This window comes from Hippichthys cyanospilos, chromosome 17, assembly GCF_059441005.1.
Source record: "Hippichthys cyanospilos isolate Australia breed blue-spotted pipefish chromosome 17, RoL_Hcya_1.0, whole genome shotgun sequence".
Taxonomy (NCBI): Eukaryota; Metazoa; Chordata; class Actinopteri; order Syngnathiformes; family Syngnathidae; genus Hippichthys; species Hippichthys cyanospilos.
The window spans coordinates 4,590,780-4,616,236 of record NC_142385.1 but is presented as its reverse complement, the minus strand read 5'-3'; the positions used below and the strand labels follow the sequence as shown (position 1 = coordinate 4,616,236).

The 25,457-nt window shown below is 38.8% G+C and overlaps 2 protein-coding genes across 4 annotated transcripts; one reads left to right on the top strand and one right to left on the bottom strand.

The window, feature by feature from the left end:
- The first annotated feature begins 310 nt into the window (after window positions 1–310).
- Window positions 311–13,111, top strand: csnk1db (casein kinase 1, delta b). 3 transcript variants are annotated; one of them, XM_088438272.1, is made up of 10 exons: window positions 311–747; window positions 2,841–2,951; window positions 4,432–4,580; window positions 6,004–6,232; window positions 6,359–6,529; window positions 6,647–6,795; window positions 7,374–7,542; window positions 7,759–7,892; window positions 8,391–8,456; window positions 11,642–13,111. In XM_088438272.1, exons 1-9 carry the CDS (start codon window positions 672–674, stop codon window positions 8,439–8,441), a joined length of 1,239 nt encoding a protein of 412 aa, XP_088294398.1. In that variant the 5' UTR covers window positions 311–671; the 3' UTR covers window positions 8,442–8,456; window positions 11,642–13,111. The 3 variants fall into 3 exon arrangements, with proteins under 3 accessions (XP_088294398.1, XP_088294399.1, XP_088294397.1); XM_088438273.1 differs by having other exon boundaries at window positions 312–747; window positions 8,386–8,456; XM_088438271.1 differs by lacking the exon at window positions 8,391–8,456 and having other exon boundaries at window positions 312–747.
- A 220-nt stretch (window positions 13,112–13,331) lies between these two features.
- slc16a3b (solute carrier family 16 member 3b) lies at window positions 13,332–25,204 on the bottom strand. The gene is made up of 6 exons (XM_088438270.1): window positions 25,146–25,204; window positions 20,519–20,775; window positions 20,296–20,439; window positions 16,134–16,738; window positions 15,875–16,055; window positions 13,332–14,712 (listed from the first exon to the last, which is right to left on the bottom strand). Exons 2-6 carry the CDS (start codon window positions 20,739–20,741, stop codon window positions 14,414–14,416), a joined length of 1,452 nt encoding a protein of 483 aa, XP_088294396.1. The 5' UTR covers window positions 20,742–20,775; window positions 25,146–25,204; the 3' UTR covers window positions 13,332–14,413.
- Window positions 25,205–25,457: the final 253 nt, after the last annotated feature.

Sequence of the window (25,457 nt, the reverse complement as noted above, 5' to 3'; positions counted from 1 at the left end):
GGGTGTTACCAAAAAAGGTTATCAGCTTCGATATGGAAATAAATTCGTCTTTGATCACCGTGTTGTTTACGAGTTGCTTTTTCTACGATTTAAAATGCGCTATGCCAGGCATCCACTCTTCTTACACTGAAATTATTTAAATACAAAGCAAAATACAACTTTTGGATGTTTCTGCTTATAATGCCAATCAATGTCATATCGCGCTCCCAAATTTTAAAATAATGAAAAATAATGACGAATTGGTACACATTTGGGGTAATTTCCCTATCTGCCGGTGGTTGCTAGGGGAAGTGACGTAACGGACCAACCCTCTTTCAAGACGACGGAAAAAAAACTAGCCGAACGATTAGGAAGAGCTGGGCGAGAATTGGTCAAGACTTGAATCCATCCCAATCCTCTCGTTGTTTGTTCAAAATGAATTTTCAAAAGTAGAGAACATTAACTACGTTTTTTGCTCTATTGATTGATACCAAAATTATTGGTGTTCGGCTTTCTGACAAGGAGAAAAGGGATGGTGAATTTTGCATTGTACAGAAGAAACCGATTCCGGATTGAGAAACATTGAGAATTAGTGGCTTGTCAACCACGTAAGGAAGGTGGTAAAATAAACAAAAAGGCGAAAATTTTCGTGTATTTAAAGCAACGAAACGTTTAATTTACCAAGCGACAAGATGGAACTTCGAGTGGGGAACCGATACAGATTAGGCAGAAAAATCGGAAGTGGATCTTTCGGTGACATCTATTTGGGTAAGCAAACATTTCTAAATGTTCGTGTTTTCAAATTACTTGTTGTGTTTATTATTTTTGGTGTATCCCCTTTAACGACGTGTTACAAACAAGTTTAAATAGTTATCGTCACGATAGCTGGTCTTAACCTTTGTGTTAAAATGAGCCACAATACAGCTATATAACATTAGATATAGTTTTCTTGTGACTAGAAATCCAACACAAATGGTATTTATTGATGTTAGAACACATTTTAAAGTACATTGTCGAGTTAGTGTTAGAACTCTAAAGCAAATTCGTGAATGCTATCTGGTGTGCTTGATTCACTAGACTAGAATATATCACGTAAAATGAATTTAGCTATGAAATATACTTCTGGGTTGTGCTTGAGAAGACCCACCCAGAAGTTCCTGTTGTTTACCCGTTGCTACAAGCTTCTCGTTTTCAATCTAGTCGCTCGAGAAGCAGTTGGCCGGAGTTACACAATACAACCCCCATAACCCATCACCACAGTGAAGGCCACGGGCTCATCTTTCTTGCTGTGCTGCTGCTGGAAATGATAGCGGCTCAGTTGGTTTACTCGAAATTTTAAGGCTGTATATTCACGCAATAATCAAAGGATTTCAGTTTTTTTTTTAAATGAACACAGTCGTTTTCATAGGATCATATAATAAATGGAATCTGTCACCATTTAATCTTTCATTAGACTCAGGGGCCTTTGTTCACGCATATCACTGATTTGACTGATTTTAAGTCCATCTAATCATTCCTTATTCTTACTGGAATAGTCACGTAAAAGCAACTGTATGTTAATAGATGAATACCTCAATCCGAGCCTTTGTCTGGGAGGAAATGACATGGCAGACAAGAGAAGTTTAACATGATGTGATGACAATAAAGATAGCAGATTTTTGCATTGATTGCTCATCATGCAACACTCAAAAAGGCTGCAATCCCTGTGCTCTTGTTGCAGGTTTACACATTACCCAAAACCAAAGGGCAAGATGAATTTGTTGTATTTTGGCATTTGAAATGTTTTGACATATTGTGTAATTGGATAAAGTCTATTCTGTTGTTTGATGTTGGTGAATAAAGAGTATATACAGTATTTTCTAAAATGTTGTAACAAATGTTATACAGGCACCCCAATTTAACACTAAAGGGAAAGCCAGCCTAAACGTTTTTCATAATGTTGTTCTATACACCCTCACTAATCTAAATGCAATATTCTGAGCTATTTTTTTATTTTTGGATTATGAATTAAACTGCACAAGCCACCCATTGTATTAATCTCAGGAGGCAGCCATGTTGATTAAAATTGACATCACTTGTCAGGTAATGGCCAATCAGGGCTCTCCTGGTTTCTGAGTTAGGCCATGTGACAATGACAAGTTGAGCCATGGTTGGTCGTTACCAGAGGCCTGACCATTACGATCCCCTTTTCACTGGGCAGCAAGTGGCGAAATGGGGGGGGGGGGGGGGGGGGGGTTGCTGCTTACTTCATTTTTCTGGCATCATACATGATGATTTACTGTAAGTTGCAGCCCATTCCGCCATTATAGGTTTTGCTGTAACAGACAAACTTAGAACTATTAAAACAATAGCATTTTTGCTTAATGGGGTTGTCGCTTTTAATAAAGAGTGTTGAAAATGTAATCACACATCAGACAGTCGTCTGTTCCCGCTTATTGATTATGCTTTGGCTAAATGCCTATGAGTAAGAGAGCCACTGAACAGACTTGTGCAGTAGGGAGAGATCTTTAAGAACATCACTGCAGTTTGTGCTCCGGTCCTTTTTTTAGGTTTCTTTGGGTAGATTTACACATTATTTATGTTGAAACGTTCATTAGGAGGACAGTTTAATTACTCACCAAGTATTTGTCTTGCTTCATGACAAACCAAAGTTTCTTTTCAAACTTTAGATTACCTGTAGGTTTAATATGTAGTCTTTGCTTGTGAATTGTATTAAGGCTATCATTCTTTTCATTATAGCAAATCAAATACAGAGCTCCAGAATTTAAAATACCTTAGTAGGGGAGTTTGTTATATTAATGAAAAATGCATTAATGAAAAATACTTAGCATTTACAATGTGTGTGTCTTTTTCATTTTTAGGCACAGATATTTCTGTGGGTGAAGAAGTTGCCATTAAGTTGGAATGTGTGAAGACCAAGCACCCCCAACTCCACATCGAAAGCAAGATCTACAAAATGATGCAAGGAGGAGGTGAATAATGTGATTCTTCTGTCCTGTCTAAAACAATGAACCCGCAGCCATCCACATTTTCCTATTCACGAAACGGCCTCACCTCATCTATTTGTCACTGGAATTTATTCTTCACCAAATGTGCATGTATACAGAGTTAAATAATCTATAAAATTATTAAAAGTATTATTAAAAAGTATTATTAGATGAATTTGAAATGCTACTTTTAGGTATAAGGTATATTTACAGTTTTACCTATTAGACTAAATTCTAAAGATTTTTGGGCTTTACTTTTGTGTTTATGTACTGTAGGATAGTACAATGAATAGATAGAACAATTGATAGAACAATGGTGTTCTAAAGTATCATATTACACTTTCCTATGCAATGGCGGAGCAAATATGGGGGCTTTCGATGTGCTCCCATTTTTGTAGTTTTGCATATTAGCGTTCAGCACAGTGAGGATTTATTTTAAATTTCCTGACTAAATAAAGTACCATATGAACAATAACTGATAAAATTGAGCGGTAATTTGCGATCTTGACTTTGGCAATGTAGTCAAATGTATTAATTAGCATGTTACGAACGTGTTATCTCAGTAGCGGAGACAAATTTCATTTGGACAGTGTATTCTGTTATGCCTCTGGCAGTGGCCTATTTGCAAGTTGTTTACTGATATGTCTATGAGCTAGACGCTTTCAGCACTCTACACTGCACTGGTAGCTTTTTCAGTTGGTCACACCAGCACATGATTTGGTCGCCCTCTTTTTATGGGGACATGCAGCGTGAACCTATTTGCTGATTGATGTCATAGACATACAGTTGTTTGGGTTGTTTTTTTGTTTTTTTTTGTATGAAGGTAACTCACAATATGATATTTAACGTCTGCAAAATCTGGTACGTTATTGATATATACTTTTAAAAGTAGACAATGCTCTAATAATATGGGAAAGAGATTTATCTCAAAATGATTCACTCAAACATGCATGATTTTCATCAGTACTTCAGATCACAAATATAGTCACAGTTCACGTGTTTAATGTTCAATTGTAATTGTGTAGATTTGTAAATATTCAATCCTTCGTGTGATCGGGTGCAAAAAGCGGACGACAAGGTCTATAGACTGTAGGAGAGACATTGAATTTAAAATGTTTCAATTCCTTACTCTTTTTTTTGTACTGTACAAAGGTTACTCAAGATATGATATTTAACATGAAATATATGATATATGCTCAGTTGACAATAAATTTTCTTGCAGATTTCAGATCCACAAATATAGTCACAATTTACGTTTAGCTTTATGTGTGCATTTATCATGACTTATTTGTTGATATTCAATTTTAATTGTGCTGATTTGTAATTATGAAATTCTGTTTGTGACCTGCTGACTGTGCAAAAAGCGGACGGCAAAATCTACAGGCTGTAGGAGATACAATAATTTCAAAATGTTTCAATTTTCTTACTCTATTTGAGACAGTTGTGTCATTTATTGTGCTTGTAGTGGGTATTCCAACCATAAAATGGTGTGGAGCAGAAGGTGACTACAATGTCATGGTCATGGAACTGCTTGGACCCAGCCTGGAGGATCTCTTCAACTTTTGCTCCCGCAAGTTTAGCCTCAAGACGGTCCTACTCCTTGCTGACCAGATGGTGAGATGAATGACACAATGTTTTAGCCACAATTAGTTTTAGCATATTTCTGTCTTCTCAACCATGAAGGATTAAAGGTAGCATATTGAAATTCTTAAAATGATGAGTAGGGTAGTGTCAGGTATTTAAATTGACTGTATTTTTATTGACTGTATTAACAACAAAACAAGTACCGTATTTTCCGCACGATAAGGCACACCTAAAAGCCTTATTTTAAAAAATGGGGGGGGGGGGGGGGGGGGGGGGGCTGATGGTGCGCCTTATAATCAGGTGCGCCTTATATATGGATCAATATTGAGAATGGGGTTCGTAGATGGAGAAAGTGATAAAGTAAGCTTTACCTGTTTCTATTATGTGTTTACAGTTGAATAAAGTTGGTCATATTGACATTGAGTTATTATGCTATTAAGAGTTTAGCGTTATTATTTGAGTTATTATTATTTTGTGATTGAAAAAGTTTTAAAATATGTCATTAATTAAGGGTGCGCCTCGTAATCCGGTGCGCCTTATATATGGAAAAGGTTTTAAAATGTGTCATTAATTGAGGGTGCGCCTTATAGTGCGGAAAATACGGTACTCACTGAAAATACCAATTGCACTCTGTGAAACCATGATTTTTATTCGATATTATGTATTCTAGTTGTGGTTGATATTTATCTAATACTTATCAGTATGTGCAGCGCTCCCAATTTTGTCGTGTACCTGCTCTACAATGATAATAAAAGCATTCTATTCTATTCTACACTACTATATTCATTTTTCATATTTATTTACAATTCACCAAACTGACCAGCGCTCCTAATTCAGTTGTATACCTGCTGTACAATGACAATAAAAGTATTTTATTCTATTGAATACCAAATTGTATCCGTGGGAAAGTACAGGAATTCCCGCTAACTGTTTTTCCTGTTATTCCAGCATTCAAAGCAAATGGGCACAAAAAAAACTTCATTTTGTAGTGAAAAGTTAACAATAATTTCCAGTTTTTAAAAAAAAAAATCATCATATGCAACTAGAACCGCACTATGTGGAGTAGAGATGATACCAATACCAAACTTCTTACTCTGACAGTGTGTTGTGCCCTTACTTTGACGTAGGTGTGCCTTCCAAACTCAATGCATTCTTCTGTGGATCCTGCTCAAACAAGTTCTGTTGATATTACCTTAGTGCTTATTACATAATCAATCCCATTTGACTGTATGAATTTCTGCAAACATTTATGTAATTATTATGTTAAACTAGTAGTTCTTTATTATTTGTTTTAAATTTCTAGCCAATTTCAGATTTCCACAAAACCCTCCTCTTTTACATTCTGGTAGATAGTGATGTACTATAAACAAATTGGTAGTAGTTTGTCTTGCCCCCTTTTTAACTCCTTTCCCTGCACTTAAAAACATGTAATTATGTCATTCTTTCTCAACAGATCAGTCGCATTGAGTACATTCACTCGAAGAACTTCATCCACAGAGATGTGAAGCCTGACAACTTTCTGATGGGGCTCGGCAAAAAGGGCAACTTGGTCTACATAATTGACTTTGGCCTGGCTAAAAAATACCGTGACGCTCGCACTCACCAGCACATCCCCTACCGTGAGAACAAAAACTTGACTGGAACTGCAAGATACGCCTCAATCAACACCCATCTGGGGATTGGTACATACTCACACAAATGGAATAAGCCTGTTTTGATGTAAACATGTTCATACTTGTCTGAAAAGGAATTAGAAGTTGAACACCCTTTTTTTTTCTTTTTTCTTTTTTTGCACCCTTTTTTTACAGAGCAGTCAAGGCGTGATGACCTGGAGTCCTTGGGCTATGTTCTTATGTATTTTAATTTGGGCTCCCTACCTTGGCAAGGCCTCAAGGCTGCCACCAAGAGGCAAAAGTATGAACGCATTAGTGAGAAGAAAATGTCTACTCCCATTGAGGTTCTATGCAAGGGCTACCCATGTGAGTCAACTATGTGTATCTTTGTCTTATTTAGAATAGTACCTTTTTTTAAATTTGTTTTTGTAATTTTGTGTAACTATGAGGCCTCAGCTGATAATTTTTTTGTCTCCATTACAGCTGAATTTGCAACTTACCTGAATTTTTGTCGTTCCCTGCGCTTTGATGACAAGCCAGACTACTCATACCTACGACAGCTATTCCGTAACCTTTTTCACAGACAGGGATTCTCCTATGACTATGTGTTTGACTGGAATATGCTCAAATTTGTGAGTATTACTTAATGATCTTAATTGCTATCAGATTTGGATACAAAATGTGATTGGGTTTCCTTGATCTGTTTTGCAACCATGTATGCAGTTTTTCCATTTCTGACAAAGAAGGGGCAAATGCAGCTATTATATAGCTTATACTGCCCAGCTTTGGTTTTAGTGTGAGTTTTGATAAGTTTTGCTTGGTGAGTAATTTCTCTGTATTAAAACTTAACATATGCGGTTGCCCCTATAAAGCAGAATCGAACCCAAAAACGTTCTTTACAATAATATTTTCTATATAGCCACACTAGTCTAAAGTCAGAGTTGTGATTAACATTACATTTGGAGAATATGAATTAAAGGAATCCTAAACTTAAGTTGTTTTCAGCTGTAAAAAATAAGTCATTTGAACCAAACAAAAATATTTTTCTTATGTAAACGATACATTTGAAAACACATTTTTCCACATTACATATGTTATTTTGAAAAAACAATTTTGGGGTCGACTTCCAAACATTGTATTGCTCATTAATGTCAGATCATTTCCTCATTTTGTCTGTGTAATCTCCTCCCCCAACGGTCATGCTGAACAGGGAGCCAACCGTGCGGCAGAGGAGGCAGAGAGAGAGCGTCGCGACCGGGAAGACAGGCTGAGACATGGTAGAAACCCGGCGACCAGAGGAGTACCTGCTGCATCAGGGCGACCACGAGGAGCTCAAGATGGAGCTCCACCTACACCGCTAACTCCAACTTCACACACAGGTTAGTAAATGATCACTTGGTAACTTTGGGGTCGCTCACACTGAAGGTAATCCAGGAATTTGCAAACTCCAGAAGTAGTATCAGGTGTGGGCGGAGGGTGGAATACTACCATATGCAATGTAGAATCTCCAGACTGGCATGTCTTGCTTAGTTTGATCGACACTTCTTGTTTACTGTTATTTGTAACGTGCTTAACCCCCCCTATCTAATCTCCAGCTTCCCCACGTCAAGCATCTGGCATGGAGCGTGAACGCAAAGTCAGCATGCGACTGCACCGCGGGGCCCCTGTCAACGTCTCCTCCTCAGATCTTACTGGACGGCAAGACACCTCACGCATGTCCACCTCACAGGTACAAGACGCTTGAGTTTATTTCCGCTCAAAAACACATATTCCAAAAGTCCCATATTATTGCTAATTTACACTAGATGAAGGAAGAACAGTATCTTTGAGAACTAACCAGAAGTCAACAAAGGTGTCTGCTCACTGTGGATCTTGGCACGGGTCGCTGCTGTGTGTGCTGCTACCTTGGATCACCACTGATTCAAAACTTGGAGGGGAAAAAATACTATAAATGCATGTCATATTAATTACATGTCTAAAATATGTCTGATGTTGTCATGGAGTTGTGATTGTCATGAAACACTAACCAATTGCTATGTTAGAACACATGATTGAAACCTAGAGGCCCTGTCAACTGAGTTCCCTACACCTTCTTGTATAGCACTTTGACCCCGTTTAGAAGTGCTGCTCTTTTAGTCTGTTTAATCAGTAGTGCAGTTGCTCCATGACAAGGTTTCTGACTTGACGTATTGGGCCTTGTCTCTCCCTTCCCCCAACCTCAGAATAGCATTCCCTACGAACATCACGCCAAGTAGACGCTCGCCACATACTTGTGTGACCGTGGCAACATTGGGTGAGTTGCGCACCCCTGTAAGCACCAGGAATGCATTTATCCAACGTCCAGTTTGACACAGTACTGCCTGGGTGATACTCTTGGTTCCGGCATTTGATTTTCTCTCTCTCTCTCGTTCCTTCTCTCAGGTTTTCACCCAAATCATTAGATTAGTTATTGGCAGAACTAGAGTCAGATATGTAATTAAACTTGGGAGTTTTATTTGCCTCCAGTGTCACAAGCAGCCAGCCAACGTGTCTCTAAGACCTGATGTATCTGAAGTGAAAGGTTGCAGTCCTGTGAACTGGTCTGGATAATGCATTACAGTGTGCAACAAAGTCCAAGAATGTAATTCCCTACCCCCACCATTGCCTCCTCAGACCCGAAAAGAAAACCCCTTTGAACAGCTTTGTCTTTGTGGCTTGTTGCTTGATCCATTGGTTTGATGCCACATCCATCAATGGCACGCATACAACTCACTGGGCCAAAATGGACTCCTCACCTCTTTATCCACCCCCTTTGCCCCCAGTGTGGCTTTCTGCAGTTGTGGGTTGATGATGTTGTATTTACCTGCCAAAATATGTGCCACTGCATCTCTTTGATTTTTCACCACTTAACACTTGCACGAGATTAAGCTACTTGTTTTGCATCTTAGCTTCAAGCTTCCTCATGGCTCTGGCTGAAAGCAAACCATCCAGTTGTTCAGACAGTGTGCGCTCTGTGTTTTCAAGGGAAATGGATGTATATTGCTTTAGTGTATAAATATACCTTCACCAAAATTACTACCAAAATGACACACGGACACACTCCGTGTTCAGAAATGACTGGATGGCTGCAAACATAGCTGCTGGCTGTCAACTAATTTTCCATCATGGCAACCTTTTTCATGTGTTGTGTGAAAATAGTGGTGAGCTGCAGAAAAGGTTGACTTTGGATTTTGGATTTTGATTGCACTATACCAAACGGAAAATGGCAACATAGAATTACAAAAAAAATGCTATCACAAAAAATGTTTTGACACTCACGAAGCCTCACTTGAAATGTGTCAATAAGGAAGTATATTGCAAAAGCAGATTTTTCATGTTTACACTGGTAATATGTACCTGCCTGGTTCTGTGCATGTGAAGTCACACGATGAGCATTCCTCTTTGGATTCAAGGCAGCTGTGCAAAGTGACACGCTACAGATAGACCAGGAGTGTTTGTCATTTTTGCTCAGGGTCCACACGGAAGAAAATCGATCCTCAAGCAAGCTGGACAGGCAGAATCACACTTTATAGCTTTATAACAATTAACGTTAATTATAGTGTATGTAGATTTTTGCTCTGCGTACTGGCCTGGTCCAAATAATCCCCCACATAGCAGGGTCAACTGTAAATATATTCCATCCATCCATCCATTTTCTTCAGCTTATCTGGGGTCTGGTCGCGGGGGCAGCAACCTCAGCAGGGAAGCCCAGACTTCCCTTTCCCCAGCCACTTCAGCCAGCTCCGCCGGGGTGATCCCCAGGCGTTCCCAGGCCAGCCAAGAGACATAGTCCCTCCAGCGTGTCTTGGATCATCCCCGGGGCCTCCTCCTAGTGGGACATGCCCGGAACACTTCACCAGGGAGGCGTCCAAAAGGCATCCTAACCAGATGCCCGAACCACTTCAACTGGCTCCTCTTAACACGGAGGAGCTGCGGCTCGACACTTGAGTCCCACCCGGATGACGAGTTCCTCACCCTACCTCGAAGGGAGAGCCTGGACACACTGCAGAGGAAACTCATTTCGGCCGCTTATATCCAGGGTCTTGTTCTTTCGGACACGACCCAAGATACTTGAACACCTTCACTTGGGGCAGGACCTCTTCCGCGACCCGTAGAGGGCACTCCACCCTTTTCCAAGTGAGGACCATGGTCTCAGATTTGGAGGTGCTGTTTTCATCCCAGCCGCTTCACACTCTGCTATTAACCGCTCCAGCAAGAGTTGGAGGTCACGGTCTGAAGAAGCCAGCAGCACCACATGGTCTGCAAATAGCAGAGATACGATGCTGAGACTCCCAAAATGAACCCCCTCAACGCTTCGGCTGTGCCTAGAAATTCTGTCCATAAAAGTAATGAACAGAATCAGTGATAAAGGGCAGCCTTGGTGGAGTCCAATCCCAACAGGAAACTGATTCGACTTATTGCCGGCAATGCGGACCAAACTCTGACATCAGTGCTACAGGGACTGAACAACCCGTATCAGGGTGATCGGTACCCCCTATTCCCGAAGCACGCCCAATAGAACTCCCCGAGGGACACGGTCGAACGCCTTCTCCAAGTCCACAAAACACATGTAGACTGAATGGGTGAAATCCCATGCACCCTCGAGGATTGTGCCCCGAGGGTCTAGAGCTGGTCCACTGTTCCACGGCCGGGACGAAACCACACTGCTCCTCCTGAATCCGAGCTTCGACTTCCAGACTGACCCTCCTCTCCAGCAACCCTGAATAGACTTTACCGGGGAGGCTGAGGAGTGTGATCCCTCTATAGTTGGAACACACCCTCTGGTCCCCCTTCTTAAAAAGGGGAATCGCCAATCCAGGAGTGCTTTGTCTGCTAGGACAGACCTACAACATTCACCTACAACAGCCTTTAGAAACTCCGGGCAGATCTCTTCTCTTGGGGGCCTTGCTAACGTGAATGCGTGTGTAGTATTCCATTTTCTTTCACGGAAGTGGTTTTGCACAATTGTGGCAACTGCTTACTTCCGCGTGTAACTGTAAACATTTAGTGGGCTCTTTGGAAATAATTTATCTATTATTGACAGCGAACTAAAGGGTTAGCTCGTATCCTTTTTTTTTTTTTAAATCTGGTCTACAAAATCACTGGAAAACTAAAACTGGAAAGAGCTGACAGTGATATTGTTGATCTGAGCTACCAACAATCCTTTTGAAAATGAGTTACTTAATTTCGAAAGACTCCTCCCATGTTTCCCCTTTGTAAAAAAAAATAAAATAAAAAAAAATAGCAGTTTTTTGGAGGCTAAAGAAATAAAGTTTTTTTCTGTTTTGGAGAAACGTATCATGGGATACATTTGGATTTTCAATGGAATATTGTTGCTTGCTATTTTTAAATCGATATCGGGATACGATAGTGACTAGGGAGTGATTTTGAACACAGTCTTCCTTCTTGACTCATATTGACACCCCCCCCCCTTTTTTTTTTTGGCTTTGTTTCCTCCAGATGGTGTCAAGCGCACTGCCTGCCGGCCTCCATCCTCTCGCTCCTCGATGAGCCGGTATCACGCAGCCTTGCAGTCCAGTCCGTGCCCACTGAGACACAGAGACTAATAGTACTATTGCCACTCTGAATTACTACTGCAACAGCTATCGTGGGAAGCCACTTCACTTGAACCAGCTAACTGGAAGTGCTTTCATACTGACTGCTCTCAGTACTGTCACTTTCTATTGTTCCGTCTTTCCCCTTAGGCAGCCCCCAAATGCGTTTCCCTTTTTGTTGTCGTCTCAGTCTGAGTGTTGGACTTCAGGACTGTTTTCTGTCCACTTTTGCAGGAGATATCTGAACAAGCTGCACTGCCCCTCCCCAATCAGGTCACACTGTTTTTCTAAGCATGTCAAAGATTGTGTCCAGGGCCAACATGGCGACATCATAGTTCTTTTCAAGGATAATATACAGACTGTCTCTTTGAGTCACACTACAGGCTCAATTGATGGCCCAATGTCTTTGCTGTCTTATGCTTTTTTTTTTTTTCCTGTAGTATCTAGTTAAAAGGTGTGTATAAATAAGTACACACGCACACATACAGTGAATGTACCAAATATGTTTTGGTACTTAAACGCAGGAGGCTTTTAAAAGTTTTTTTTGTTTCTGTTTTTTTTTTTTTTTTGTCCACGGTGCAGTGTCCAGTGGGCCCTATTTCCTTTCTTAATGGTTGCACAAAAACAACTGCACTTTATGAAAGGTGGCAAGGGCTTCATTTGACCAGATTTCTATTCACTGTGTACAGACAAAACATTTGTGCTCCGTCTCATTTGTATTGTTTTAAAGCTGTGAAATACTCGCAATGTAGATGTGTAAATATCTTTTGTCTTTGATTTCCTTCCTACTTAGTTAGGGATGAGACTGTGTATTCTTTTGAAGCTTGGGTTTAGGAGGCCTGCTGCAGCAAGGTTAGGCAGCCAAAATTATGTGTAGTGGCGTCTGCTTGTCTGTGTTTGTTCTGTCACCTCATTTCTGCACCCCCTGCCCTTTTTTGTCACACAACAGTGTTGGTTGCGGGCACTGTACTGAACGTGGACAACGCTTTTTCTTACGATTGGTCGGGTACTGTTGTCCTGTATGGGAGGTGAGTTTTTTTTTTTTTTTTTTTTTAATCTCCCTATTCCCATCCATCCATCTTCAGTGATGAGGCCCATTAAAATATCCACTATTTGAAGTGACTTTGTAACGAGTAAAGTTTGACCCTTTTTGCAGGCTTTTCCAGAAGTTTGCCACAAATTTCGATTAAAATTTGTTTAGTGGACATGTCTGTTGTCCCATCATTTTTTCTGTCTGCCCTGTAATTTTTTTACACTTCTTCTGTCAGTCAGTTGGAGAAAAATAAGTACTAACCGGGCCAGCAACATTTGTTCTTGCATTTATATTTCCCACTGTATTTGTGTACCTAAATTGTAAATAAATGACCTCCTTGTATCTTTTTGTGCCTTGACTTTCTGAAGTTGTCTTTTTAAATGAATTTTATAGGACAGTTCAAGCTTTTGATTGAGATTTGGACTTCTTGGGTTTCTTAATTTGTTGTGTACTTACAGTACGGCAGCCTTTTGATACTTGGGAGTTATAGTTGTTACAAGACAAAAGTCATGTGGAATTGTGTACAAATGTATATCGGTACTTAAAAACAATGCAACAAATATACACATGTAGATACAGTACTTTATTTTTCAACGGAATATAGTGCAAGAAGCAACTTTTGTCACATTGCTTTAGAGTTAATAATTGTATTTGCTATGTAAGTTGGATTCACAATATATTTTTCTTTGAAAAAGCAGGCATCACAACATTTACTGACATCAACCCATAGCATGTCATCACACCAGTTCTGTCACTGATGAAAATGACAAATCCATGAAGCAGCATCACGAGTATTTAAAAAAATAATTGACACAAAAATGTTGCAGCATAGACAATATTGAGCTTTGCTTGGGGAATGTTTGCGAACAATGATCCATTTAGAGTCCCTGCGCTGGTCTTTTTGAGTGGGCGCCCCCCCCCCCCCTTTTTTTTTAATATGTATGCTTGTAATTTCTATAATGACAATTTATGTCTCTTTCCAGGTTCTTTTGTGACTTGTGAAAGCACCACACATAACCAACCATGTTTTGAAAGCCCCACGTGGCCAAAGGGCTGTACTTGTGATTTCATATGAAAAAGTAAATCATGAAAATGTTTTTGGTTAGTGTGTTTGAAGGAATACGAATGGTCTTTTCCGTATTAGGCAAATCCTTTAAGGAAAATGAAATATTTCCACTCAACTTTTGTGGTTTCCCCACACCATTCAGCAAGGCTTTTTTTGGTTAGACTTACTGCTAAGTGGGTTTTGTGAGCCCCTATTTAGCTACACAAAATATTCAAAAGTGCAATATACAGCGCAGTTGAACACAACTGCAATAAATGTCACTCATTTTCACCATCCCGAATGAAATGCATCGTTGACATCTGCATCTGTCTATGACAGTCAAAGGGTTAAAATAATCTGAACCATTTCAGAAAAATGCCCTTGGTCTAAGAGCTCATGAAATGTTCATGAGGTGGCAGGAGCAGAATTTTAGCAAAAGAATTTAGAGAAATGATTTGAAGTGAGGTTAATGCCATTTACTACCCTACTGCTTTCTTCATATTACCAAATACTGCATGTTAACCATTGTATGATGATGCTTGATCATACTTGGTACTTTTCTGTGTAGCTTCTCTGATACAGTATCTTTGATGACAGCCTTATAACGATGATTCAGGATTGTCCTCTCCACTATCCATCTGCACATTGTCGCCTTGTGAATTGCCTATTTCTTTCCTATTGTATGTCCCCCTTTCTTCTGTTTCCTGCTTCTCCTCTTCCCGCAGGCTCTCCTTCTCCGCAGCCGTCACGGCCATTTCAAGCTTGGCCTCCGGATCTTCCTGTTTCTTTCTGAGGCACAGGAAGTTACCCAAGGCCAACACAAAGGCTGACACGGTGACCTCAATGCCCGCCAACAAGAAGACGTACATGTACTTATGGGTGGCGTCCAAAAGGCGACCTGGAGAAGAGGACATCAGACACCCATCATTTAGGTAAGCTACACTTATGGCTGACAGCATTCACGCCATATTTTAACTAGAGATGTTATATTAACATATTAACTGATCAATTAATGTCAGTTAAAGTAAAGCGTTATTGTGAATCTCATTTTTAATCTCTTAACATTCTGCATCCTGATTAGATTCGTTTTAATACATCGGTCGTCATTGCTTGAGTTTTTGGGAGTTGGAAAACAAGGGTCAGCCACACCCTGAAGTGGACACTGATTGGCTGTTATTGTGTTAATAACCTAATAGGCTCCTGTCTTGGGTAGGAGGGCAGAAGGAAGAAGTGACAATGGAAGAGCGTGTGGGAGACTGAGAGACATGTGGGAGGCTGATAAATGGCATATATAACCTTTAAAAAAAAAAAAAAAAGTGCCAATGGCACCTTTAATAAAGGTAGAGTGATATGCTTGCTTGGTACGGAGCTTTCTTACCACTGAAGCATTTCAAGTTTAGCCTGCCACATAAAAGCAAAGCACCCAGCTACGACTGCAGTCACAGCTAACGATAGTAACAAAGGCTGTGATGTACAAGATGGACATTGATTTCATCTTAATGTTAATTTCTAATTGTTTGGCAGTTGACAAAAAGAATAGCACCACTATTCGGCAAGGTTGAAAATAAAGGTTGCAGTCAGCACTTGGGATGCGTCTAAGGCAAGTCCAAACTCAGTCCTAGAAGGCTGGTATCATGCATGTTGTCAAGGTTTCTTTCCCAGACACACCTGATTCAAATGAGCTCATCAATAAGCTCATCAGAAGCCTGATAACAATCCTGATCATTTGAATCAAGTGTGTCTGGGAAAGAAACATGCAGCATATCGGCCCTCGAGGACACCCCTGGTCTAAGATATAGCAGAAATGTTTAAAACTGCATCTGTTAAAGTAAATAAATGACTGAAGCTATTTTCATGTTTTAGATTTTGATCTGCCATAATGAGATTTTCGCACATTTAAAGTAAGATTAAAATTAGATAGATCAATTAAATATAGATTTTTTTTTTAATATCTTGACATGACTAGTTTTTAATATTGTCTGGTAGGAATGCTTTTACTTTAAATCTTTTGTATACTAATTCAAGTATTACACAGACACCTACAGAATGAACGCTCTTACCTGCTCCAGGTGGGCCCACTAATACAGCTATTGCTTCCATCAGCAGCACCAGGCCAATGGCACTGGAAAACTTGTCTGTCCCAACAATTGCCATCAGAACCTCGAATTGGAGGGCCCCCACCATGCCATAAGACATGCCGAAGAAGACACAAAATCCCACAAGACCTCCGTAATTGTTTGCCTGAATTCCGAGACGAGAAAAGGGTGTTCAAAGACAATTGATGTCCGTGAAACGTAGCTCCAAAGCCTTCCCGCTTACCTGTGATCCAATGAGATCTGTGACTCCATTGAAGATCATTGCAAAACTGAAGAGGTAGACACACCTCGGCCGTACCCACTTCATACCTGCAACGATTCCAGACAGAGGACGAGCAAACATATCGACGAATCCCAGGATGGTGAGGAGCAGAGCCGAAGTAGTGTCTTCATAGCCAAGTCCTTTAGCGTAGTTGACCACGAACACAGGTGGAACAAACAAGCCCAGCACCATAATGGAGGCTGCGACGGTATAGATGAGGAATCCTCTGTCTTTGAACACACTGAAGTCTAGCAGTTTCTTCTTTGGCTGGAGCTTCTTCTCCTCTTTAGCTCCAAGATGGCCATCCTCAAATTCTTGCTTCTTTGGTGGCAAGAGAGGCCTCATTAGGGCACCGCAGGCGCAGCAGTTGAGCAGCATTCCCCCCAGTATGAGAAACCCACCCCTCCAGCCATAGTGATACTGAAGAACTTGTCCCAGGGGAGAAAGACAGCACAGAGCCACAGGGCTGCCTGCAGCTGCCAAGCCGTTGGCCAAAGGTCGCTTCTCGCTGAAGTAGCGATTTAGCATGATCAGGGATGGCTGGAAATTCAATGCCAGACCCAATCCTGATGAGACATAAGGGCAGTGTTACAAACATTTGTACACATGTGACGGACTTCCTGTGATAAATGCAAATACAGAGTTGCATTACATAGAGGATTATCATTGAAGTATTAAAATTAGACTTTACACAATCTGGATTTTTGGGGTCTATCATGATCGCCAATCAGCCACTTTAAAACGAACCTGTCGTCGAACCCGTAAAAAGACGGGCAATATCTCTAAATAACTTGTTTATTTATTGCAGGGGTCACCAACGTGGTAGATCCTGAGGATTACATGAGCAGCCTTCAGGCCTGTTCTGTAAACAGCTGGTAAGTGATAGAACATTGTGATTTTCTAGGAATTTTACAAACAACCATTCATATGTTATATTTACATTACATATTAAAGTAGACTTAAATTACATATTTATACAGCTCTTTCTGAAGGATTGTGAGAAATCATTAACTCAGTACCATGGATGAGAATTTTTGTCATGTGTGCCAGTGACAAGAATTCTTATTTCTGTTTAAATATTTTTTTAAATGAATGCATAGATGACAGTATTATGCCAATCGATGAATGGATAGATGACAGTATTATGCCAATCGAGCACTGTTGGAATGTAGTTATATATCTAAACTATTATTTTGCCATCACACACATTTTCACTGGTTTTGTTTGTTTTATTGAAACAAACGCTATTTCGATTCCTTTGTATGTTAAGCACATGTGAAGAAATTGACAATAAACTTGACTTTGACTTTGACTTTGAAGGACTTGAGATGTTTCAGATGCTACTAAAAAAATGTTTGTGTCAAAGTCAATGTTGTGCAGAAAAGACATCTTTTCACAAAAAGCTAATTTTCTCCCTTTCGTCCAAAATAATTTGGTGCTTAATTTGGTTAACATGGTCGGTTTCTTCAGGTAAACTGGTAGCTCTTCATATTACTCCATACCAAAGTAGCTCTCAGTTTCAAAAAAAGTTGGTGATCTCTGATTTTCTGCATATGATTGTGTAATGCTTATATGTTATCAATAAAAATACTGACATACTCATAAAAATGAAGCATTTTCTTCTTCGCCATATGCATATGAAAAAAATCAGACCTCTGGCCAGACATAAAGTAACAGTTCAGTCGGGTAAAACAAAAAATTAAGATAGAAATAACAGAAAGTATAATTTACTGTAATTTAAATTAAATGTAAATAAAGCACAAAACTGCAAAAAAAAAAAAGGGAGTGATGCAACAGCAAACACTTGTTTTATGAAAAAACAGTCACATTTGTGCAAATAAAAGGCTTAAAAAGCAATTGGGATGCCATTTTCCAATGACAGCCAGCAGCATAATCCATTTTTAAGGTATTACTTGTACATGAACAATACCAACGTTATCAGATTAATTTTAGACAAAATATTAACCTTTTGCTGTTGAGAATAGACAAGTGCCCTTTTAAATGTTTACTGTAACTGTTATTCACCTATCTATCCACTAGGTTGCACAACCACACTAATTGTGTTTTAGTTCACTAGTCTGGGGGGAAAAAAAGGTGGGACTAAATTGTTGTATGGATGCATATACCACTTAATGACTAATAAACATATTTGTAAAGTGACGCATATTTGTGTTTGCCAACAGTGAGCAAAATGATCTGTTCAAAACATACATGTCTTCAATGTGTTCTATATGCCCAAATTCTAAACACCACTTTCTGATCAATATTGTGTGTATATATATATATATATATATATATATATATATATATATATATATATATATATATATATATAAAAACGGCGCCCCTGGCTTACAATTTTTCACGTTACAATGTAGGATACTGAGTTTTTTCGTCCCCTCTTTGAGGCATTTATCTCGCTTTACGATTAATATCAACAACTGTCACTGACCTGTGGGGTTGGTTGTGTTTTGTTGTTTGCCTCCCTCTTGAGGTGTTTTTAGGTAATTGCTCTTATTTTCTGTTGGCATCAAACTGCCTCTGCTGCAACGCATCACTACAATGCTGGTCTGCTATTGGTCGGTGCACGGGGTCACAAAGATGGCTGCCTAGACTGCTGAGACTTGATCTCGTGTGAGAGTGTTTTCAATATTGTATTTATTATGCATTTTAGTGCTTCATGTTGATATTGGAGAGAGAAGTAATAAGATGATTTATATAGAAATGAAGACAGAGAAGAAAGCTAAGCTAGCCTAGCCCAGGCTACCCTTACTTGGGAATATGATGTTATTTAGATGTATGCATGCATGTTATATATAAGTAGCACTTACTACACTATTTTGATACATTTTTTTTAATATGTATATACAATGTTTATGTTTTTACCTGGGGTTTTACAAGCATTAGCTAATTAACATAGGTTTGGATTGCCTGCCATTCGGCAAATTTGCGTTATTATCCCAACCGCGGAATGGATTAATCTCGTGAACTGGGAGACCACTGTATTTAATTTATATTTTTAATACTAATACATGTGTGAAGTGTTTAAAAAAAAGTGTTAAAAAAACAGGCTATCAGTTTTGACTTACTGATGAAAAAACACATTTTTGACAGATAACCGTTTTGGAATTTCTACAAAAACAAGCATCGTAAGGTCTTGTCTTTCATTTCACAAATGGTGAAAATTATAATAGAGGTGTATAATGAAGAATTATAATAGAAGTGTATCATGAATAAGAGATTAGAATACGATGTGCACTGATGAAAGATGAACATGGCAATGTTCTCAGGATTGGAGATTTCATCTTGGATTCAAATTGGACATTCAACATTGCACATTCAAATTGCTCTAATTTCATCAATTGTTGATCTACTTCAAATATGTAGTATATCATTTTAAAGGGAATTTTGTACTATTAGAATATATCAATATCAGTTTTGGAAGACGTAGATTTAGATCTTGTATACTGTAAATACACAATTGCTAACTTATAAGTTATATATTTACAATATAACTATTTAATAAGTGATATTTTATGTTTGGGATGGATGGATGGATATGTGAATCGTGTTGACTAACAATTTCGAGGGGCGGTCTTTATTCTGGGATACTCCAAGCGTCTCGCTCTAATGGATGTTCTCATTTCAAATATTATATAAATATATGACAATTAATTATATTAAAATTATTGTGTAACATTAATTAAGAAGCAATATCCCCTTTTGTATATTCTCATAGAATGGCCATTTCGTCACTTGATTTTGGCTGGAAACGGCATCACAGATGCTCATGTAATGACCAATCATAGCACATCTGGTTTCTGTTAAGTCATGTGACATTCACAAGCTGAGCCATGATTGGTTGTTACCCAAGCTTGTCATTATCAGTCAACAGCAAGAGGCGAAATGGCCACCCCTTGAAATGGAAAAAAAAAAAAAAAAAAATCAAATTTCCTGCTTAATTCAGGTTCCACAAACGAAATATTAATGATAATGCTGTTTATAGACGGGTGAGGCTGGACAGGACAAAGAAAATTTGGGGGTTGACTTCCCTTTTATGAGATTTGAGAATATGTGCTGTGTAGCTCACGCAGAGACTACTGGACGTATGCTGGAACTCTACCTGTGATGACACCAGTGCAAAAGTAGATGTGTATGATGCTTGTGGCAAAAGAAGCCAGAATCATTCCCATCGAGGCAAATAGCCCTCCGACCATCATCACCGGTCGACAGCCAAATTTATTCACCAACACGCTGCATATAGGACCTGGGTGTGCAAGGAGTGAGAACACACCAGTTTATTGCACTATTACATTGCAGTTCAAATCCATAACTCAAGTGCCTACCTGTGCCATAGAGCATGGCAAGCAAGATGGATGATATCCATGCAGTGTCACTGTAGCCAACGTGAAATTCTTTAATTAACTCCTTGAAGAAGACGCTGACGGCCTTAGGGAACGCATAGGAGAATCCGGTAATAACAAAGCAGCCGACCAACACCGCCCAGCCCCAGCCGCCATCGGGTGCTTTCACCCCAGTAGGTCCGTCATCCACCACCACACCCCCCATTTGGTTCTTGGGTTGATGTGTCTTTAGTCAGAAGCTGCAAAAAACATGTTTTATTTAAAGCACCACATAATGTATTCCTTTTGTCACAGTTACAGTAAGTCTAATATATTTGCCATGTATCTATTTCAAGTCATTGTGTATACCTGGAGGTGAGAGGCAATGGGGTTTATGTGGATAGAGTAAGAGAACATTAAATGATGCTAATTTGGGAACATGGTGTCTTGTGCGGGTGATAAACTGTTGACAGCTTATCAAGCCTACTGAAGCTTCCTCCTCAGCCACCACTGTCTCATACTGAATCAAATATCTAATCAACAATAGTCATAGTCCAGCTATTTACAAGTTTTTAGACTCATTTCATGTTTGTATTGTTCGATAGTTATTTTTGTATTACAAATTCAATACGACAATGTAGAGTAGGTGTCCAAACTATGACCCGGGGGCCATTTGCGGTCCTTTAGCCTATGTCATTGGCCAACAGTTTACTACTTTTTAATTGGGTGGTAGGCTGGGAAAGAGACGTAGAAATGTACTCTGACATTCAACATCCTGGACTTTCTTGTTTTCCGCCAGTAACACATCTCCAAAATTGTATCCACATTACTTTTCATAGTGCCCCATTGAAGAAAGATCATTCAGTTATAGTAATGAAAGGTGTGAACTGTGATCATTTGCTCCACATTTTCATTCATGTCAAGATTATACTAATACAAAATGCCAGTTTGATTCTGAATGTGAAGCTGTAGTTCCTCTGTAGATACTTAGTGTAGGTGTGAATATGTTCAAAGGAGATACAGGGCTGCTGACCATTCCCCCCTACAGTTTTTTTTTTTTGCTTCATCATTTAACGATTTTACTTTATAAATAAATGTAACATATGTAAAAATGATACATTATGTGCAGATTGTTTAAATGTACAGTATTTGCAAACATGCAACATGCATTTGAACATTTATTGAAACTTGAAGTGTAATTATTGATTTATTGAACATATAAACACAATACAAATTGGAAAAAAATACAATTAAGGAAATTAAAAAAAACTCAACAATAGATTAGATTCAGTTTAGTAGTTTAATGTTCAAAAGGAGTAGGAAGAAGGTCAAGAACTTGTCGGGTTCTACCACTTGTTTTCACTAAGATGTTATGAAATATAAATACTAAGTAAATTATATATACCCGGTAGTAAAAATGTAATATGTCATGAATAAAACAAAACAGGAATACACACCTCTTAGTTCACAATCTTCTACAGAAAATCACATTTTATACATGATTCATATATTGAAGTAACACTTTTTTTTTAAACCCTAACTCTAAAACTCTTTTTGAAAACAGTAAATGATTCGCAATTATTCAGTTCTATTCCATAAATATTCCACAAATGAACACCTTTGGTTCTTGTCTTGGATTTTTTCCAATCACTTGTGCTTCTCAGATCATAACATGCTTCTTTTTTCCAAAAACTTCTGAATAATGTGGCAGAGTTGATTGTTACCGGTATATGCTTTATACATTTGTGCCGTTTTGAGTTCAACTAACTTATTTCAAAGTTTAAATGTATTTTCAAACATGTTTGGATGTGTTTGCAAGTCCATTCAAATATATTTGCAAATAGCTTTAAACATGCTGTACTTGCAAACGCGTTCAAACATTTTTGTAGGCTAAATGCTAAATACATAGCATTTTTTCTCATAATAGAGAGAATTGACTTGCAAATACCGTAGTCTGTTTATTTGCAATACACATTCACACATTTTCTGTTGTTTTTGAGAGGAAGATTAGAGAGTTATTGAATAATCAATGTTTCTTAATGACAGACTTCAGAGGGGGACATTTTCGAGTCCTATTATACAGTATACAAAATATATCTCTGAGTACAGTAATATCATATCACCTCAAAAACGGTAGTTGTTGTAGCGTGGGATTAAATTGTACTTTTCAATTCGGGCCGTGAAATAGCAATCCAAAGAAAGGATCATTCAAATGTGGTGCTAATTTTTGCAATCTGTGTTTGACCTCTAAATTGTTCACCATGCACAATGATACCTTGCTATCACTGTACGGGCACTTGTTTAGAAGCCGTGTGTGTTTTGCAATGTGTTGGAGCGTGTGTTGACACCTGATATGTCTGAATGTCATTTATTGTATTCCTGGCAGTGAAAAAACACACAAATATAAACCATGCCAATGTTAAGTCAGTTTAGTTCTTTCAGAGAAATTCCTTTAATCTATGCTAAGGAACTTTGTTTCCATGTATGACTTAAAACAATATGGAGCTCAGCATTACATCCAGTACTTGTTTGTTGGGTCATATGTCAGATTACACACATCAAGTTCCTGATTCCATGATACAGTCAGTTTTGGCCAATTTCCTATTAGATGACCAGCCTTTCCTGGATGGTAAAACTTGGTTAAACATTAAATAACAAAATTAAATGAAACATTTTAATGATAATCGATGAAGAGTGCTGAAGACGTAGTTTATCTTTTACTCCTCACTCATGTCACTTGAGGTCTCAGGTGATGTCACACCAGACAGCAGTTCGAAATTCAAAGAGTGACTTTGAGATTTTTTTTTTAAATTATTGTTAACTGTTGTGTGACTGACATTCTTTTTACAGGTTCAGCTCTGCAAGGGCCTGTACAGTCAGTCTCATTTAAAGCCTTGTGAAATATCTTATGACATATTTTGTCACTGTATTGAGAAAGTTGCTTGCACAATTTCTTGATAGTAAGACAAACCAAAACTGAAATGCTGCACGCTCGTGTCGGCAAATCCCCTTTTTGGGCCTTTTTCAATGAACAGATACGGTACCTTTTTTGTACCCTTCCTATCAAAGACGTCAATGACCTCAGCGTGACTCCACCACTGTCCAGAGCCAAAGAAATATCAGCACCATTACTAATTTAAGACCCTCTGCAATCCTCTGGACACACTCACATGCATGCATAGCAGCTATCAAATGGAACATTTCTCATCCCTAACAGTCAGATGAAAGGCCCCCCAGATAGAAACATGCTTTGTGTGTATATACTAAGCAATACAATTACAGAATAGGGCCGTAAGACTAAGAATAAGAGTGTATGTCTCAATGTATCTTTGTATGTACCTACACCTCCCTATACAGCCATGGAAAGAAATAAAGAGACTGCTATTTTTTCTTGAATTTTATGTTAATTTAATGTTCGGAGCAAAAGTGTTTCATGTGATTGACTGACACGCAAGAACAATGTACAGTGTACTACGCCGGTCATTTTATGGAGCTCACAACTGTTTCTTTTTTGTTTTTTTGCTGAGTAAATAAAGTTCTTCAAAAATCTCTTCTGAAATTTGCCATTTTCCTCATGCTTACAGATATTAGATTTGTTGTCCACCGAATCAATTTAAAAAAAAAAAAAGAAAGAATTGCTGTACAGTCAAATATTTGTGGGCTCCATTTTTCCATGGCTTCCGATTTCTTTTTTTCTTTTTTTTTTTTTTTACAATCGCACATTAGGTGATTTTTCTACCTTGAAATGATCTTAGTAGTGTCAGGAGTCAAGTATTTCAACTAACATCAAATTTACTACATTGTTTCACGATTACAGTTCCATATGCTCCACGATCATGCATATAATAAACCGTGATTCATCCATGTATCTATCACAATCAATACTGCAGTGGCGAATGAAGTTGAGTGATATTTTGGTCACTAGGCTACGCTTGCCCTATCAATAACAACACACGTACACTACGCTCACGCTCACTGCTTTACAGGTTTTGCGTGCTTGTTGTTCTTCCATTTTTACATTTCATACCATTAAAAAAAACTGAAAACGTTATGCTTGTGTTGGATGGGTGGACATAAGAATATTGTTGACTAATAATTTCAAGTGGTAGTCTCTATTCTGGGATACTCCAGCTGCCTCGTTTACGTGTCTAGAAAAGTGTGACGTCACATGATGCTGCCTGGGCAAAGCCGGCTGGCGTACGTGAGGACCGCGGCGTCTCTCTCCGATGGATGTTCTCTATTTTAAAACCTTGATTAACGCATAATAGCAAGGATTGATGTGGAATTCTTGTTATCAGGAACGTGGGTCAGTCTTTTATTTTTCAGATCCCTCTCGACATTTTTTTTTTACCAGCTATAAGCGACAGAATGGACTTTGAGAAATATGCTATTCTAAACTCATTTACCTTCCATGTCTAGTTTTAATCACCTGTTTTTGCAAGTACGTATCGTAATAATACGTATTGTACCTGTTGCTCCCGCCGCAAATAATTAAGCAAGATGCTGTCCACCGTTCAAATGAAGAACGCTTATAAAAAAAAAAGGTCAAACAGAAGAGATCATGAACGCATATGTAAAGGTCAGGCAGAATAGAAAAAAAAAAAAAAAACAAGAGACTCGCACACAGTACCTGGAGAGATGCTGTCTCGAGGAGAGCCGCTCAATGCAGACCATGTGAACGTGCTGTCGTCACCGCTTTTATAAACAGCGGTGCGCTGACGGGAGACCCCACCGGTACTTGCGTCAGTTACATCACGCGAAAAACTACGCATGTTATAAGACGATTGAGCCGTGAAAGAAAAAAAATCGTTATTTGTTAAATTGTATTTCCTCATTTCTTGTTAGTGTCTGTGTATGCTCGCTTTCAACGCCCCAGAACTTAGTGAATGGATGTGGATTGTGTTTATGTATCCAAATATACTGTATATACATACCAGTATAT

Excerpts from the sequence above, each read along its gene's own strand:
- slc16a3b (XM_088438270.1), bottom strand. The coding sequence starts at position 20,741 with ATGGGGGGTGTGGTGGTGGATGACGGACCTACTGGGGTGAAAGCACCC. Across the intron at positions 16,739-20,295 it reads TTGCACTGGTGTCATCACAG|GATTGGGTCTGGCATTGAAT; the intron begins GTAGAGTTCCAG and ends ATGTCTCATCAG. Across the intron at positions 16,056-16,133 it reads CAGATCTCATTGGATCACAG|GCAAACAATTACGGAGGTCT; the intron begins GTAAGCGGGAAG and ends CTCGGAATTCAG.
- csnk1db (XM_088438272.1), top strand. The coding sequence starts at position 672 with ATGGAACTTCGAGTGGGGAACCGATACAGATTAGGCAGAAAAATCGGA. Across the intron at positions 2,952-4,431 it reads CAAAATGATGCAAGGAGGAG|TGGGTATTCCAACCATAAAA; the intron begins GTGAATAATGTG and ends TTGTGCTTGTAG. Across the intron at positions 7,543-7,758 it reads AACTCCAACTTCACACACAG|CTTCCCCACGTCAAGCATCT; the intron begins GTTAGTAAATGA and ends TCTAATCTCCAG.